Below are 17,828 nucleotides of genomic sequence, written 5' to 3'. Positions count from 1 at the left end.
TCAGTGATGACAAAAGCTGTAGAAAAAACTTAACTGCTCTTATTCCAAGAGTAAAACAACTGAATGCAACCACTGCCTACTCACCATCTTGTCCTTTCATCACAGTCACGTGTGTGTGTGTGTGTGTGTGTGTGTGTGTGTGCAGATCAGCAGGTCCATGATAGAAGGTAGATTTATTCCCAGTGGCAAGGAAACCTTGACAACTGGAGGTCTTCCTACTGCTGTAGCCGTTTTTTTCTAAGCGGTAGTGCTTATTTCTCCCCAGCACCCATGGTGTGTGTACTGCTGTAGCCTTCACTTGCCATTGAACCTGTTGATAACATACAATTATCTTCCATCTGAATCACCATTGAGGCATTGTTTTGAATTAAACTTTGTTTGGTTAGTCCCCTCCAACTAGGGGTGACCCTGCCGTGAGTTGAGAACTCCTAACGGTTTCGTTCTCAGGATCAAAAAAAAATTCAAGCCTCTCCACCACAGCAAGGTGACAATCTACTGAAAGGTGTAGGGGATATGATCCAGTGCAAGCTGCATGGTTTCAGAGCAACTATTTGGAAACATTGAAAAGAATGATGGGCTCAATATTAGACTCACCAGACAAGGGAATCACCGATTTACATCTACTGTCTCCTTGAAGGAATGGCTAAGTTTCTATCAAGTCACCTCTCAGTCTTTGAAACTCCAGAGAATACATGCACTGTTCCTTCAGTCTCTCCTCATTCAACAGTCCCACCATTTCAGGAATCAGTCTGGTGAACACCCATTGCACTCCTTCTATGGTAAGTATTATGATGCAGAGGTTGAACCCCTCTGTTAATGAAAACCAAACACCCAGAAAAGATCGCCTTGCTTTGAAATCTGTTAAAAAGTGTGAGGGAGTGAAAGAGAACTCCTAATTTCCACAATATAAAGAAAAATAATTTATTTTCGTAACAGAACATTTAAAAAAAACTTTTAACAAACTGAACACTCTTTTCCCAACTGAACACAATTCTATTAACATACTGTTCCAATCACTCAATTATTAATCATTACATTAACTTAATTACAAGTCACACAGTCTCTGTCTTCTCCGCTGCCTTCAATCTTCCATCTGCTGATTTCCCTGGATCGTCTTCTTTCTTTTTACTGCAAGTAGTTTTTACAGGAAAAGGTACCTTTTGATATAGAGAGTGCCTTCTTATTGCTTTGAGAGCAAGATGTCTGATGGGAATTTAACTCTCTTGCTCTGTGGCAGTTGCTAGGCTGTTTGGTGGCAATTGTTCTGACCAATTTTCAAAAATGCCCATGATTTTGTACCCCCAACACCAAAATAAGTTTGAATTTATTGTATAGACAACATTAGACCAATATGGGGAACAACCCATATTGGTCTAATGTTGTCTATACAATAAATTCAAACTTATTTTGGTTTTAGTATCCTTGGCATAACTAAACTAATTGGTTAAATTTTAATTGTTATCAAAACAGCAACTAAAACTCAGGTATCCATTTAACAGTCAATTGTTGCATGTATCTGTTTTGGAACAGTCCCCAATGGCTGTACTTTCAATTATTTTTAAAATTCAGAAGACACTTTCTAATTCGAGTGTACACTCTTTTGACATTGTAATATAATTGTGTCCCTCCTTAGGAAAGGAGACCAAAAGTGTTAAATACTCCCAGATGTGGACTCACCAAGTGTCCATATAATTGCAGCAAGATACTTTTACTCCTGTATTCAAATCGCCATTCGCATTCCAAGTTGCTTGCTGCATCTTCACATCTGCTGTCAGTCACTTATGACAAAGGGCACCTGGACCCCTTTAGACACCAACACTTCCCAATCTCTCATCAATTAAGAAATACTCTGTATTTCTGTTCTTTTTCCTTACCAAAGTGCTTAACTTCATATTAAATTCCTTCTATTATAGTTTTGTACATTTACTTAGCTGATCCAAGTATGTTTGAAACCTTCTTGTGCCTTGGGTCATGAGCAAATGTAGAAATGTTCAAAAGAAGAATGCTTGGGGGACTCTACAGCCTTTGAGACTCAATATCAAGTTCCATACATTTAGGGCCACAGCACTTTTCACCATGTCCTTATCCCAACCCCCACACACTAGACCTTGTCCTCACATGGGCTACTACCACAACAACCCATTGTCAGCCACTAATGGTCCCCATTAGTATCTATTGATTACCCTACCTGACTTTTTATTTATTCCTTTGTCTACCCAACTGTTATTCTCTCTCTCTCTCTCTCTCTCTGGGCTCCATTTCCACCAATCATTTACTCTACCCTACCTTGAGCATTCATATCAATCTTTGGGGCAGCACAGTGGCTCAGTGGTTAGCACTGCTGCCTCACAGTATCAGGGACCCAGGTTTAATTCCAGCCTTGGGCAACTGTTTGTGTGGTGTTTGTACTTTCTCCCCGTGCCTGCGCATGGGTTTCCTCCCATGTAGTGTCCAGGGACATGGAGGCTAGGTGCATTAGCCATGGGAAATGCAGGGTTACAAGGAGGGGGGAGTGGTCTGGGTAGGATGCTGTTTGGCCTGCTTCCAACTGGTAGGGCTTCTATGACTTTCCTAGTTATGAGCAGTTCTGAAAAAAGGTCACGGGTCCCAAACATTAACTTTGCTTTCTCTCCACAGATGCTGCCAGACCTACTGAGTTTTCCAGATCTGTTCATTCTTGAGTTAGAGATGTTCAGTTGTTCCCCACAATAACAGATTGTGGTCAGCTGAGATTCCAAACCTTCCTGTGTGTTCGCTGTTTGAGATTAACTCTGGCTGGGTTTCCTGATCTTTATGTAATGTGCTATCTTAACTGTCAGAATAGGTTGCTTAATTCTTCCATGGGTCATGAACCTCACTGGCAAGGGCAGCATTTTTTATCTAGTCTGATTACCCTTGAATTGATTGGCTCTCTCGGCCACTTCTGAGGGAAGTTCAGAGTCAACCACACTACTGTTGGCCAGACCATGTCAGAAAGGGAGGTTTCCTTCTCTCAAAGACATTAGTGAACCAGGGGAGGACTTAAGACAGTTGATCATGATTTCATGATCACTATTAGGTTTGTTTTTAATTCCAGATTTATTATCTGAATTCAGATTTCACCACCTGCCATGGTGGGATTTGAACTCATGTCCCCAAACTATTAGCTGGGTCTCTGGGTCAGCAATACAGTGACATTACCACGACTTCAATGTCTCGTTTTCAATCTGTCTGATACATGCCATGTGTCAACCTGTTAAACCGTATAAGTCTGTGCTAGCCACATCCTTTCCAAACTCCTGAAATAACTCAACACCCTCAGATCTTGTATAGCACAGCTCATCTTGGCACACCCTGAGTCTTGCTGGTTTTTACGTCACCTGCCTGACTGTAATAAGGCTGTCTGTTAAACTGCCAGTGGTGTCACACCTACACTTGACTTGCCCATTGCTCCCACCCACAGTCCTGCACCCTCAGGCCCATTCCCAGCAGTTTAATAAATTAATAAATGCACAGATCCTATTGTTTCATTTTGTGATCACATGTTTGGTTCTCTACTAGGCAGAAGATTTATCCAGAAAGTTAGACCCTTATATACGGAGCCAACCCTATCAAACATCCAAAATATACTGGCCAATTGTGAAATCAATCTCTGTTTATATCCCCAATTGTCAAATACTGCCCGAAGGAGTGGTTCTTCTTGACTTTCCAGGATCAGGCGACAGCAACAAAACAAGAGATGAAATGTGGAAAAAGGTAAGTAGATGTTCCATTCAGCATCGTTGACTGTATAACTGATGAAATTACACTTCCAGTGTAGAAACGGACCCTTCGGTCCAAGTCCTCCATGCCGACCAGATATCCTAAATTAATCTTGTCCCATTTGCCAACACTTGACCTATATCCCTCTAAACCATTCCTATTTATATCCCCATCCAGATGCCTTTTAAATGCAGTAATTGTACCAGCCTCCACCACTTGCTCTGGCAGCTTATTCCATATATGCACCACCATCTGCTTGAAAACGTTGCCCCTTAGGTCCCTCTTATATCTTTCCCCTCTCACCCTAAACCTATGCCTTCTAGTTCTGGACTACCCCACCCCGGGGAAAAGACCTGTGGGTGGCACGTTGGCACAGTGGTTAGCACTGCTGCCTCAAAGTGCCAGAGACCCAGGTTCAATTCCTGCCTCAGGTGACTGACTGTGTGGAGTTTGCACATTCTCCCCGTGCCTATGTGGGTTTCCTCCCGGTGCTCCAGTTTCCTCCCACAGTCCAAAAATGTGCAGGTTAGGTGAATTGGCCATGCTAAATTGCCCATAGTGTTAGGTTTAGGGGAATGGGTCTGGGTGGATGCGCTTTGGCGGGTTGGTGTGGACTTGTTGGGCCGAAGGGCCTGTTTCTACACTAAGTAATCTAATCATCGCCTTTTATTTTTATCCGATCCATGCCCCTCATGATTTTATACCGATGCTCCAAGGAAAACAGTCCCAGTCTATTCATTCTCTCAAATCCTCAAACCCTGGCAAAATCCTTGTAAATCTTTTCTGAACCCTTTCAAGTTTCACAACATTCTTCTGATAGGAAGGAAACCAGAATTGCACGCAATATTCCAAAAGTGGCATAGCAACATGACCTCCCAACTCCTGTACGCTATGCTCTGACCAATAAAGGAAAGCAGATATGGACTAAAGGGTCTGTTTCCATGCTGTACATCTCTACGACTCTATACCAAATGCCGCCCTCGCTATCCTATCTACTTGCAACTCCACTTTCAAGGAGCGATAAGCTTACACTCCAAGGTCTCTTTGTTCAGCAACACTCCCCAGGACCTTACCATTAAGTCTATAAGTCCTGCCCTGATTGGCCTTTCCAAAATGCAGCACCTCATTTTTATCTAAATTCAACTCCAACTGCCACTCCTCGGCAATTGGCCCATCTGATCAAGATCCCATAGTAATCTGAGGTAACCTTCTTCACTGTCCATGACACTTCCAATTTTGATGTCATCTGCAAACTTACTAACTGTACCTCTTATGTTGTCATTTATATAAATGAAGATAAGCCAAACCGATCCTTGTGGCACAAGTCTGGTCACGTGCCTTTAGTCTGAAAAGCACCATTACCCTCTGTCTTCTATCTTCCAGCAAATTCTCTATCCAAATAGCCAGTTCTCTCTGTATTCCACGTGATCTAACCTTGTTAACTCGCCTACCATGAGGAACCTTGTCTAACACCTTAGTGAAGTCCATATAGATCACGTCCAATCTGCCCTCATCAATCCTCTTTATTACTTCTTCAAAAAACTCAATGAAGTCACTGAGACATGATTTCTCACAACACTTTCCAAATACTTGTAAATCCTTTCCCTCAGGATTCCCTCCAACAACTTGCCCACCACTGATGTCAGGCTCACTGGTCTACAGTTCCCTGGTTTTTCCTTACCACCTTTCTTATAGTGGCACCACATTTTCCAACCTCCAGTCTTCTGGCACCTGACCTGTGACTATCGATATTACAAGTATCTCAACAAGGGGCCCAGCAATCACTTTCTTAGCTTCCCACAGAGTTCTAGGATACATCTGATCAGATTCTGCGGATTTATCCACCTTTATGCATTTTAAGACATGCAGCACTACCTCCTTTGTAATGTGGACACTTTTCAAGATGCCATCGTCCATTACCCCACCTTCCATATCTTCATATTTAGTATCCCCCTATCCTGTGGTTCCATACCTAGACCGCCTTGTTGATCTTTGAGGGGCCCTATTCTCTCCCTTGTTACCATTTTCTTCTTAATATATTTATAAAATCCCTTTGGATTCTCCTTAACCCGATTTACCATGTCCCCTTTTTACCATCCTGATTTCCCTCTTAAGTATACTCCTATTGCCTTTGTACTCTAAGGATTCACTCGATCTCTGCAGTTATCCCTTCCTTCTCTTGACAAAACCATCAATTTCTCTAGTCATTCAGCATTCCCTGCACCCGCCATTTCACTAACAGGAACATATTGTCTCTGGACTCTCGTTATCTCATTTTTGAATGCTTCCCATTTTCTAGCTGTCAATTTACCTGCAAACATCTGCCCACCCCCCCCAATCAGTTTTTGACAGTTCTTGCCAAATCCATCAAAATTGGCCTTCCCCCAATTTACAACTTTAACTTTTAGTTCCAATCTATCCTTTTCCATCACCATTTGAAAACTAATAGAATTATGGTCACTGGCCCCAAAGTGCTCCCCGACTGACACCTCAGTCACCTGCCCTGCCTTATTTCCCAAGAGTAGGTCAAGGTTTGCACCTTCTCTTGTAGGTACATCCACATACTCAATCAGAAATTTTTCTTGTACACCCTTAACAAATTCCTCTCCATCTCAACCCTTAACACTATGGCAGTCCCAGTCTATGTTTGGAAAATTAACTCCTCTACCATAATCGCCATACTATTCCTACAGATAACTAAAATCTCCTTATAAATTTGTTTCTCAATTTCCCGCTGACTCTTGGGGGGTATATAGTACAATCCCAGTAAGGTGCTCATCCCTTTCTTATTTCTCAGTTCCACCCAGAATAATTTCCTTGGGCATATTCCCAGGAAAATCCTCCCTAAATACAGCCATAACGCTATCCCTGATCAAAAACGCCACTTCCCCTCGTTCCTTGCCTCCCTTTCCATCCTTCCTCGAGCATGTATGTCCTGGAGCATTAAACTGCCTGTCCTGTCCATCCCTGAGCCAAGTCTCGTAATAGCAATGATATCCCAGTGCCTCGTTTCTAACCATGCCCTGAGTTCACCTGCCTTCCCTGTTAGGTCTCTTGCATTGAAATAGATGCTGTTTAATTGATCAGTTGAACCTTGTTCTTTGCTCTGTCCTTGCCTATCCTGACTGTTTGACTTGCTCCTTTTCCCAGTACCAGTCTCAGACTGATCTCTTTCCTCATTATCTATCTGGGTCCCACCCTCCCCACCTTGAATCCTCACAAGCAAATCTAGCAAATTTCCCTGAAAAATGTGTTGCTGGAAAAGCGCAGCAGGTCAGGCAGCATCCAAGGAGCAGGAGAATCGACATTTCCGGCATAAGCCCTTCTTCAGGAATGAGGAGAGTGTGCCAAGCAGGCTAAGATAAAAGGTAGGGAGGAGGGACTTGGGGGAGGGGCGTTAGGAATGCGATAGATGGAAGGAGGTTAAGGTGAAGGTGATAGGCCAGAGAGGGGGTGGGGGCAGAGATGTCGGGAAGAAGATTGCAGGTCAAGAAGGCAGTGCTGAGTCCGAGGGTTGGGACTGAGATAAGGTGGAGGAGGGGAAATGAGGAAGCTGGAGAAACCACTCCCTCTGCGACTCCCTCGTCAGGTCCACACCCCCCACCAACCCTACCTCCACTCCCAGCACCTTTTCCTGCAACCGCAAGAAATGCAAAACTTGCGCTCACACCTCCCCCCTCACTTCCCTCCAAGGCCCCAAGGGATCCTTCCTTATCCGTCACAAAGTCACCTGCACCTCCACACACATCATTTACTGCATCCGCTGCACCCGATGTGGCCTCCTCTACATTGAAGAGACAGGCTGCCTACTTGTGGAACATTTCAGAGAACGCCTCTGGGACACCCGCACCAACCAACCCAACCGCCCTGTGGCTGAACACTTTAACTCCCCCTTCCACTCCGTCAAGGACATGCAGATCATTGGCCTCCACCATCGCCAGACCATGGCAACAAGATGCCTGGAGGAAGAGCGCCTCATCTTCCGCCTAGGAACCCTCCAACCATAAGGGATGAATGTAGATTTCTCCAGCTTCCTCATTTCCCTCCCCCCAACTTATCTCAGTCCCAACCCTCGGACTCAGCACCGACTTCTTGACCGACAATCTCCTTCCCGACCTCTCCGCCCCCACCCCCACTCCGGCCTATCAGCCTCACCTTAACCTCCTTCCACCTATCGCATTCCCAACACCCTTATGCCTGAAACGTCGATTCTCCTGCTCCTTGGATGCTGCCTGACCTGCTGCGCTTTTCCAGCAACACATTTTTCAGCTCTGATCTCCAGCATCTGCAGTCCTCACTTTCTCCAAGCAAATCTCCCTGCCAATATATTAGTCCCCTTCTAATGCAGGTGCAATCCATCCTCCTTATACATGTCACTTTTACCCCAGAAGATTTTCCAATGATCAAAAATGTGAACCCTGCTCTCCTGCACCAGCTCATCAGTCATTCATTCATCTGCTCTATCCTTGAATTCCTACCTCACAATGGCTCGTAGCATCGTGAATAATCCAGATATTACTACCCTCAAGGACCTCCTTCTTAAATCTTGCCTAACTTTCTATCTTCTCCCTTCAGTATATTTAATAAAATACAGAAGTCCACAGACTGTGTGGAATGATATTAATGCTCACCATGAAGATTTGGATTGTCACTAAATGCCTCTAGCCCATGGTGAGTGGATTGGCCATGTGGCAATGGCCACAGCTACCTGCACAGTGCCAGGCTGTGATTGGTCAGCAGATCTTGGAGATGCAGCATTCTGCTCTGCCTGCACTAAAGACCAGCAGGAAGCTGCCTGAGTGGAACCAGATACACTGACATGAAGATTCCTCATGGAGACTTGATCCCAGCAAGCACCTTGAAATCAACATGGCACATTTGTCACTAGCTCTCCTGCATCGCCACGATTAAACTCCGCCCAAATGATCGGTCTTGGTCTTTGCGCCCCTCTTGGAGGCGTGGATATTAAACTCAACCCTACATAACTATTGACAATGATACAGTTATTCTGCATCAGTTCACTCTGATACAATTGCAGTGTGTCTTTTCATCCTGATATAGATTCTGTGGGCAGAATCTTCCACTGGGTGTCAAGGCATGAAATGAACTGGATAATGAGACAGTGGCATTTAAGACTCTTGTCAGCTTCCTTTCTCCACCTGATTTTGGTTCTAGTCAGAAAGACCACCTCATAACCGTTCAATTAATAAGTGGATCAAGATGACCTAAGGTCCTAGTTATGCCTGGGTTAAAATGTCTGCTTCAGGTACAGGCAAAAGTGAAGCTGTCCACCTGACTGACAAACCAGTGTGAGAGGCCTATCAGTTGGCAGAGCATAGGCAATCCCCAAATTGACACTAAGCTGTGAGATTGACATTGACATTGAATGAGGATTGGACACTGAAACCCATCTGCTGTTCCCTTGATTCAGACTTCTCTGTATCCCAACTCCACCAACCCAAAAAGACCGGAGTCCCCACAAAGTATTTTCTCAACAGCTGAGTCTTTGTGACCTTGCTTTTTCCTTCTGGCAGCAGACATTGCCTTCTCCACAGTACTGCTGAGTACAAGAGCTATTCACCTGTGGTTGTTTAGATTCATGCAGTGGGACTTGTGCTCCAGAGCTTGATAACAGAGGAAAGCCCAGTTCAGCCCTTCTAATGAACTAATTGGAACATGATATCCCTGGCTTTCCTCTGAGAATTGGAGAGTGGTGCCTCACCAGCTTTACAGAAAATGAGGGAGACACTTGATGCAAGTGGAAGATTCTATCCTGTGTTATTGTACAGGATGATACTGTTACAGTTGTTGTGCATGGTTATAAAGAGACTGCAAGATTGTCTACAGCATTTTGATGATTTTTTTTAACCTATGACTATTGATGTTGATAATATTGATTTTGACAATTGTGCTTCTTTCACCCAATCTTATGTGTGTTTTGCAGAGTCTGATGAACTGCTCATCTGTATGGATTGTTTCAGCAATTTTTAGGGCTGTTAATGAAAAGATAGTACATGAGATTTTTGGTACTTCAATCAAATCTGCTACAAATGGAGGAAGATGTCACGATATTGCTTTTATCTGTACAAAGACAGATGATATTGAAGAGCAGGAATATGCAAGGTCTGTGTGCACTAATTGAAAGTATACTGATGTTAAAGTTACATCTATCCCCTGACAATGGAGCACATCTCCCACTGTCGTGCTACTTATAGTGTATCACAGGCTCCAGAAACAAGAAATATAATTTAATTCCTGTGTCAAAGGGAAAACGTTTTATTCAAGCAACTTTACTGGAATACTGTCCCATTACATTTTTGCATACATGAAATAAACCTTTGATAGCCCCCTGCAAAAAATAGTTGGGGAATTTAATATCATAACAGACTCTCAGTCTGATAACATCAGGGATACCTTGACTTAAATTTCACTGGAAGTGGCAGGATTTCCAAATAGTGACTCCCCAGCAACTGAATCCAGAAGGGACCTACAGTCATTCCAGATCCAATCCCAGTCTTTTCTATTCTCAATCCTTCCATCTCCATGCTTTGGTTCCCACAATCTCTGATTCCCACACTCTGACCATGATCCCTTTGTTTCTAAAGCCCAACCAGGACAAGGCACGTACAAAGCTTGAACAGTATGTAATCCACCACCTTCAGCATTCACTCCTCTCACTCGTGGTATCAGTGTATATCAATAGTCACCAAATCTCCTTCAGCAGCACCTTTTACAACTATAAGAAGTAGAAGTAGACCGTATGATTCATCGAGTCTGGTCTGCCGTTCAATGAAATTATGGCTGATCTTATAATCCTCTACTCTACATTCCTGCCTTTTTGCCATACCCCTTAATTCCCTGAATGATTAAAAATCTATGTTGAATATACTTGATAACACATTTTTGACAGCCTCCTGTGATACCCTCTGAGAGGAACAATTCCTTCTCATCTCTGTCCTCACTAAGTGACTCAGAATCCTCAACCCTTCACAAGAGGAAACAGCTTCTCCACATCTACCCTGTCATGAGTCCCAAAAATCTTGAATGTTTCATGAAGGTCTCCTCTTATTTGTTTAAAACTCCAATGAATACAGGCCCAACCTACTCAACCTCTCCTCATAAGAAAGCCCCGCACATATCTGGGATCAGTCTTGTGAACCTTCTCTGGGCTGTCTCCAATGCCAGTATATCTTTCCTTAGATGTGGCAACCAAAACTGTTCATGTATTCTCGGTGTGGACTGTACCTTATGTAATTTTGGCAAGTTGGAAGCTTTTTGTGATTCATGCACAAGGACTCCCAAGCACAAATCCCTCTGTGCTGCAGCTTTCAGCCTTTCTACAATTAAGTAATACATGGCTCCTCTATTCTTCCCACCAAAGTGCATAACCTCACATTCTCCTATTTTATATTCTATCTGCCAAGTTCATTGTCCACTCACTTAACCTGTCTATATATCCGTTGCAGACTCCTTATGTCCTTTTCTCTGCCTGTCTATTTTTGCAAACTTGTATATGATATGTTCACTTTCCTCAGACATTTGTAAATAATTGTGGCCCTGTGGCACTCCACCAGTTAAAGGGGTATTTAGATTACTTACAGTGTGGAAACAGGCCCTTCGGCCCAACAAGTCCACACCGACCCACCGAAGTGCAACCCACCCATACCCCTACATATACCCCTTACCTAACACTACGGGCAATTTAGCATGGCCAATTCACCTGACCCGCACATCTTTGGACTGTGGGAGGAAACCGGAGCACCCGGAGGAAACCCACGCAGACACGGGGAGAACGTGCAAACTCCACACAGTCAGTCGCCTGAGGCGGGAATTGAACCCAGGTCCCTGGTGCTGTGAGGCAGCAGTGCTAACCACTGTGCCACCGTGCCGCCCTCCACTGTGCCACCGTGATCCTTAAAATGTCCCTTTTACCACAAAATATGTCTTCTGTTAGTTAGTCAATCCTCTATCCATGCAAATATGAAAATAATATAAAAAAAGGAAAAGGCAGGATGATCAGATCAGTCATCATCTCACTGAGTGGCAGATGGACTCAACAGGTTGAATTGCCTACTGCTGCTTCTGGTCTTCTGGTCTTCTGGTCTTGTACACCGAAGTTTCAAGTGGACTTTGAGAAGCTAAATGATTGGAAAGGACATGGCAGGTGGAATATCATCTAAATAAGTGGGAAGTTATCCCCTTTGGTAGGACCAATAGGAGGATAGACTACTGCTTAAGTAGTGATGGGCTAGGAACACTTGGAGTCCAAAGGGACTAGGTATCTTTGTTCTTGGGCCTCCAATAGCCAGTATGCAGTTGCAACAATCGATGAGAAAGGTAGAGAGCATATTGCAAGGGAATTGAAGTACAGAAGTTGATATGTCTTCCTACAGTTGTATCGAGTCTTGGTGACACTGCATCTAAAAATTGTCTATCATTTTGGTCACCACAGCTAAGGAGGGATACAATTACCATGTGTCAGAGGTTCACCAAACTAATCCCTGGGACAGTCAGTTTGTTTTGTGATGACAGATTAACAGAACTGTTTTGAGGAATGAAAGGCGTTCTCATTCAAACATAACATTCTTACAGGATGTGACAGAGTGGATGTAGATGGGATATTTCTGCTGGCTGCTGAATCTAAATCAAGGGGCATAATCTTGGAATAAGGGCTGGGCTATTTCAAAGGGAGAGGAGGAATTTCTTCACTCAGAGCGGTTAGTCTTTGGAATTTGAGGGTTTTAGTTGCGCTGACTGGGTACGTTCAAGACAGGAGGTCAATAGGTTTCCAGAAACTAATGACGTCAAGGGACATTGAGATAGTGTGGGTAAGTGACATTGAGGTAGGTAGATGAACAGACATTTGATAAGTGAATGGTGGTGCAAACTGGACAGGCTGAATGGCCTACACCTGCTTCTATTTTCCTAAGCTTCCCAACACCATGGACTCTTATTGTCTTGAGGCAACCTGTGTGCTGCCTCACCAATTGCCTTGTAGAAATCCAAATCTATCACATTTACTAGTTATTCTTTATAGGGACATAGGAATTGGGGCAGGAATAGGCAATTCAGTTCTTTGAGCTAATCTACCATTTAACATGATGATTGGTAATCTTATCCTGGTCTCAACTCCAATCTCCTGCCAGATCCCCATAGTCCCTTATCCCACTTTTCATCAGAAACATAACTATTATTTTCTTGTCATCAATTTTTATCTACCTTCCTTGTTACCTCTTCTAAGAATTCTAATAACTTTTTCAGAAATGATTTCCCTTGACAAAGCCATGATGACTCTGCTTGATTATATTATGCTTTTCTAAATGCTTTGCTATTACATCCTCTGGAATGGAATCTGATGGAAAATGTTAAGTCCAACTCATGGCTGACTAACTGGCTTGTCATTATCTTTTTTTTTGTCTCTCTTCCTTTATGAATAAAGGTGTTACATAGGCACATTTCCAATTAATTGGGGCATTTCCAGAATCTAAGGATTTTTGGAAGATTATTATTATTGTGCCCACTATCTCTGCAGCTACTACCTTGAATATCCTATGTTGCAGGGGACTTATTGACCCTTAACCACAATTACTTTTCCTACTTTTCCTCTCATGTTAGTTATTCTGTTTATCTCTTCCAGAGTTTTCTGTTTCATTTTAGTTTTGGAAATCCAAAAACTCTACTGTGAATATGCTTGCAAAGTATTTATTGAACTATTTTGTCATTTGTTGGTTCATCATTTGTTCGTTCCTCAGCCTTGGTCTGTAAGCGACCTTTGTTCACTTTGGCCATTGCCTTCTTCTTTGTATGTTTAAGAAAGCCCTTGCTGCCCATTGCTGTATAATTTGCTGAGTTACCCTCATTGTTTAACCCATGCTACTTTGTAGAAGGACAAGAGGATCACACATGGGAACATCACTCCTTGCAAGGTCCTCCACCATGCATCATCCTGATTTTGAAATATATCACTGTTCATTTAGTGTCACTGGGTCAAAATCCTGTAACTCCTTCCTGGACAGCACTGTGGATGTTCCAAGAGCTCAGAAACTGCAGTAATTCGGGAAGGCTGCTCACTATGAGCTTCTTCCGATGTGGAAGAATTGCTTGTTCACATTCTGTCAGAGACCAAGTTGGGCTAGATGTGGGACTAGGGGAAAGGGCCTTTGTCTTTGTAAATACTAAAGGATGTGGAACAAAAAAAATAGGTAAATGGAGTTGAGGGTATATCACCGCCATGTTCTAATTGATTGGGGAACAGGTTTCTGTGTTCATGAGTTCAACCACACCTTCTGTTTTACTGCAAACAAGCAGAGGGTGGTGCATGTATGGATTGAGCTGCCAGAAGAAGTTGTGGAGGCTGGTACAATTACAACATTTTAAAAGGCATCAAGATGGGTATATGAATAGGAAGGTTTAGATGAATATGGGCCAAGTGCTGGAAAATAGGACTAGGTTAATGTAGAATATATGGTCGGCGTTGACGAGTTAGACAGACTGTTCTGTTTCTGTGCTGTACACCTTTGTGACTCTCTGACTCTGGAACTTCTGGTAATAATTTCAGAGCAGAGAGAGAGAGAGAGTCAGAATGAGAGCAGTCAGGCTACAGTCTGATCATGTATCCATCATCATATACCTCTTGGCCCGTCTTGTCTCACAGCATGATGTGAATAACAGCAGTGACCTAAATATATTGACTATATTATACACCCTGACTTATCTTCTTATTCTGTTGGATGATCATAAGAAATCGTAGCAAAGATTTGGGGCCATTACCCTGTTTCACCATTCAGTATGGATGATGGCTGATCGGATTGTGACCTTCCCTCCATTTTCCTACCTGACCACCAAAACCCTCACTGCCTTGTTGATCATTTACTTAACTCAGCTTTGATCATATTAGGGAATAGGGAAAGATATCAGCTGAGGCAAGGAATCGGGAGAGATATCAGCTGTACACGTGGCTGAAAGGGTGGTGCAGGAGGGAAGGTTTCAGGTATTTGGATAATTGGGGTTCATTCTGTGGAAGATGGTACAAACAGGACGGTCTTCACTTGAACCAGAGGGATACTAATATCCTGGGTGGGAAATTTGCTGGTGCTATTCGGTGGGTTTAAACTAGCTCAGCAGGGGGATGGGAACCGGAGGTGTAGTTGCTGTGCACAGGAGGATGATAATAGGGAGGACAGGGACAGGATATCAGGGTCACAGAAATGTGCTGGCAGACAGCAAGCAGGTTCGAAGTGTGTCTACTTCAACACCAAAAGTGTCCAAAATAAGGTAGGTGAGCTTGCAGCATGGACAGCTACCTGGGACTTCGATGTTGTGGCCATTTCAGAGACATGGATAGAGCAGGGTGAGGAATGGATGTTGCAGGTTCCAGGGTTTAGATCTTTCATAAAGAATAGGCAAGGCAGTAAAAGAGGGGGAGGTGTGGCATTGTTAGTCAAGGAAAATATAACAGTGGCTGAAAGAACTTTTGACGAGGACTCATCTACTGAGGTAGCGTGGGTTGAAGTTAGAAACAAGAGAGGAGAGGTCACACTGCTTGAAGTTTCTTATAGACCTTCGCAGACTTCCAGGGAGGTGGAAGAGAGGATTGGCAAAATTATTCTGGGTAGCTGTGAAAGGAACAGGGTAGTCATTATGGGGGACTTTAACTTCCCCAACATTGACTGGAAATGCTAAAACTCCAGTACGTCGGATGGATCAGTTTTTGTCCAATGTGTACAGGAGAGTTTCCTGGCACTGTGACAAAAGGCCGGCAAGAGGGGAGGCCACATTGGATCTGGTGCTTGGTATTGAACCAGGCCAGGTGTTTGATTTAGTTGTAGGTGAGCACTTTGGAGAGAGTGACCATAATTCAGTGACGTTTAGTTTAGTGATTGAAAGGGATAGGTAGATGCCACAGGTCAAGAGTTATCGATGGGGCAAGGACAATTATAATGCGATTAGGCAAGAATTAGATTAGATTACTTACAGTGTGGAAACAGGCCCTTTGGCCCAACAAGTCCACACCGACCCGCCGAAGCGTAACCCACCCAGACCCATTCTCCTACCTTTACCCCTTCACCTAACACTACGGACAATTTAGCATGGCCAATTCACTTAACCTGCACATTTTTGGATTGTGGGAGGAAACCCATGCACCCGGAGGAAACCCATGCAGACACGGGGAGAATGTGCAAACTCCACAAAGAGAGTCGCCTGAGACGGGAATTGAACCCGGGTCTCTGGTGCTGTGAGGCAACAGTGCTAACCACTGTGCCACCGTGCCGCCCACATTAGGATGCATAGAATGGGGTAGGAAAATGTAGGGGATGCAGACAATGGAAACGTGGAGCTGGAAGGAACAGATATTCTGTGTCCTTAATAGGTATGTCCCTGTCAGGCAGGGAGGAAGTGATAAGGTAAGGGAACCATGGTTTACTACAGAAATTGCATCTCTTGTTAAGCAGAAGAAGGAAGCTTATGTGGTGATAAGGCAAGATGGTTCAGCTGAGGTGATGGAGAGTTACAGATCAGCTAGGAAGGATTTAAAAAGAGAGTTAAGAAGAGCAAAGAGAGGACGTGAGCAGTCTTTAGCAAATAGAATAAAGGAGAATCCTGAAGCATTCTATAGGTATGTGAGGAATAAAAGGATGGCTAGGGTAGGAATAGGGCCAGTCAAAGACAAAAGTGAGAAGTTGAGCGTGGACCCTGTGGAGATCAGAGAGGTGCTAAACTAACATTTCTCATCTGTTTTCACTCAGGAAAAGGAGAATATTGTAGAGGAGAAGCATGAGGTATGAGATATTAGACTAGAAAGGATGGAGGTTAGTTACAAACAGGTGTTATCAATTCGAGAAGGAGTGAAAGTAGACAAGTCCCCTGAGCCAATGCGATTTATCCAAGGATTTTCTGGGAAGCTAGGGAGGAGATAGCAGAGCCTTTGGTTTTGATATTTGAGTCATCATTGTCTATAGGTTTAGTACCAGAGGACTGGAGGATTGCAAATGTTGTGCCCTTGTTCAAAAAGGACAGTAGAGATGACCCAGGTAATTATAGACCAGTGAGACTTACTTCTGTGGTCGGAAAGGTTTTGGAAAGGATTATAAGAGATAAGATTTCTAATTATCGAGCAAGCAACAATTCGATTTCAAGATAGTCAACATGGTTTCGTCAAGGGCAGGTCATGTCTCACAAACCTCATTGAGTTTTTTTGAGAAGGTGAACAAGCATGTAGATGAGGGTAGGGCAGTTGACGTGATATTCGTGGATTTCAGTAAAGCCTTTGGTAAGGTTGCACATGGTAGGCTGTTGAAGAAAATGCAGAGGCATGGAATTGAGGGTAATTTAGCAGTTTGGATTAGAAATTGGCTTTCGGAAAGAAGGCAGCGAGTGTTAGTTGATGGAAAATATTCAGCCTGGAGTCTGGTTACGAGTGGTATGCCACAAGGATCTGTTTTGGGACCACTGCTGTTTGTCATTTTTATAAATGACTTAGATGCAGGCATAGATGGATGGATTAGTAAATCTGCAGATGACACTAACGTCGGTGGAAGTGTGGAAATGGACAGTTTGGAAGAATGTTGCAGGGGGACTTGGATATACTGCAGAATTGGGCTGAGAGGTGGCAAATGGAGTTCAAAGCAGCTAAATGTGAGGTGATATACTTTGGGAAGAATAACAGGAAGGCAGAGTACTGGGTCAGTGGATGTGCAGAAGGATCTTAGAGTCCATGTACATTGATCCTTGAAAGTTGCAACTCAGGTGAATAGTGCTGTTAAGAAGGCATATGGTGTGTTAGGTTTCATTCGTAGAGCGATTGAGTTCTGGAACCGCAATATCATGCTGCAACTACACAAAACGCTAGTGCAACCACACTTGGAATATTGTGTGCAGTTCTGATCGCCATATTTCAGAAAGGATGTGGAAGTGTTGGAAAAGGTGCAGAGGAGATTTAGCAGGATGTTGCCTGGTCTGGAGAAATGTCTTATGAGGAAAGTCTGAGAAACTTGAGTCTGTTCTCATTGAAAAGAAGAAGGCTAAGAGGGGATTTGATAGAGACATACAAGTTGATTGGAGGATTAGATAGGGTAGACAGTGAAAGT

At 43.5% G+C, this 17,828-nt stretch overlaps 1 protein-coding gene across 1 annotated transcript in view; it reads left to right on the top strand.

Moving 5' to 3' along the window:
* Positions 1–17,828, top strand: part of LOC132829988 (nuclear GTPase SLIP-GC-like) — a 151,219-nt gene that overhangs the window by 47,436 nt on the left and 85,955 nt on the right. The window contains exons 7-8 of the mRNA XM_060847440.1: positions 3,541–3,735; positions 9,686–9,864. Coding sequence (XP_060703423.1) covers positions 3,541–3,735; positions 9,686–9,864 — 374 coding nt within the window. The remainder of the gene's footprint in view (positions 1–3,540; positions 3,736–9,685; positions 9,865–17,828) is intronic.

Source organism: Hemiscyllium ocellatum, chromosome 30 (genome assembly GCF_020745735.1).
Source record: "Hemiscyllium ocellatum isolate sHemOce1 chromosome 30, sHemOce1.pat.X.cur, whole genome shotgun sequence".
In the NCBI taxonomy this organism is placed as follows: Eukaryota; Metazoa; Chordata; class Chondrichthyes; order Orectolobiformes; family Hemiscylliidae; genus Hemiscyllium; species Hemiscyllium ocellatum.
The sequence above is the reverse complement of the archived record's forward strand: the minus strand, read 5'-3'. Positions and strand labels throughout refer to the sequence as shown.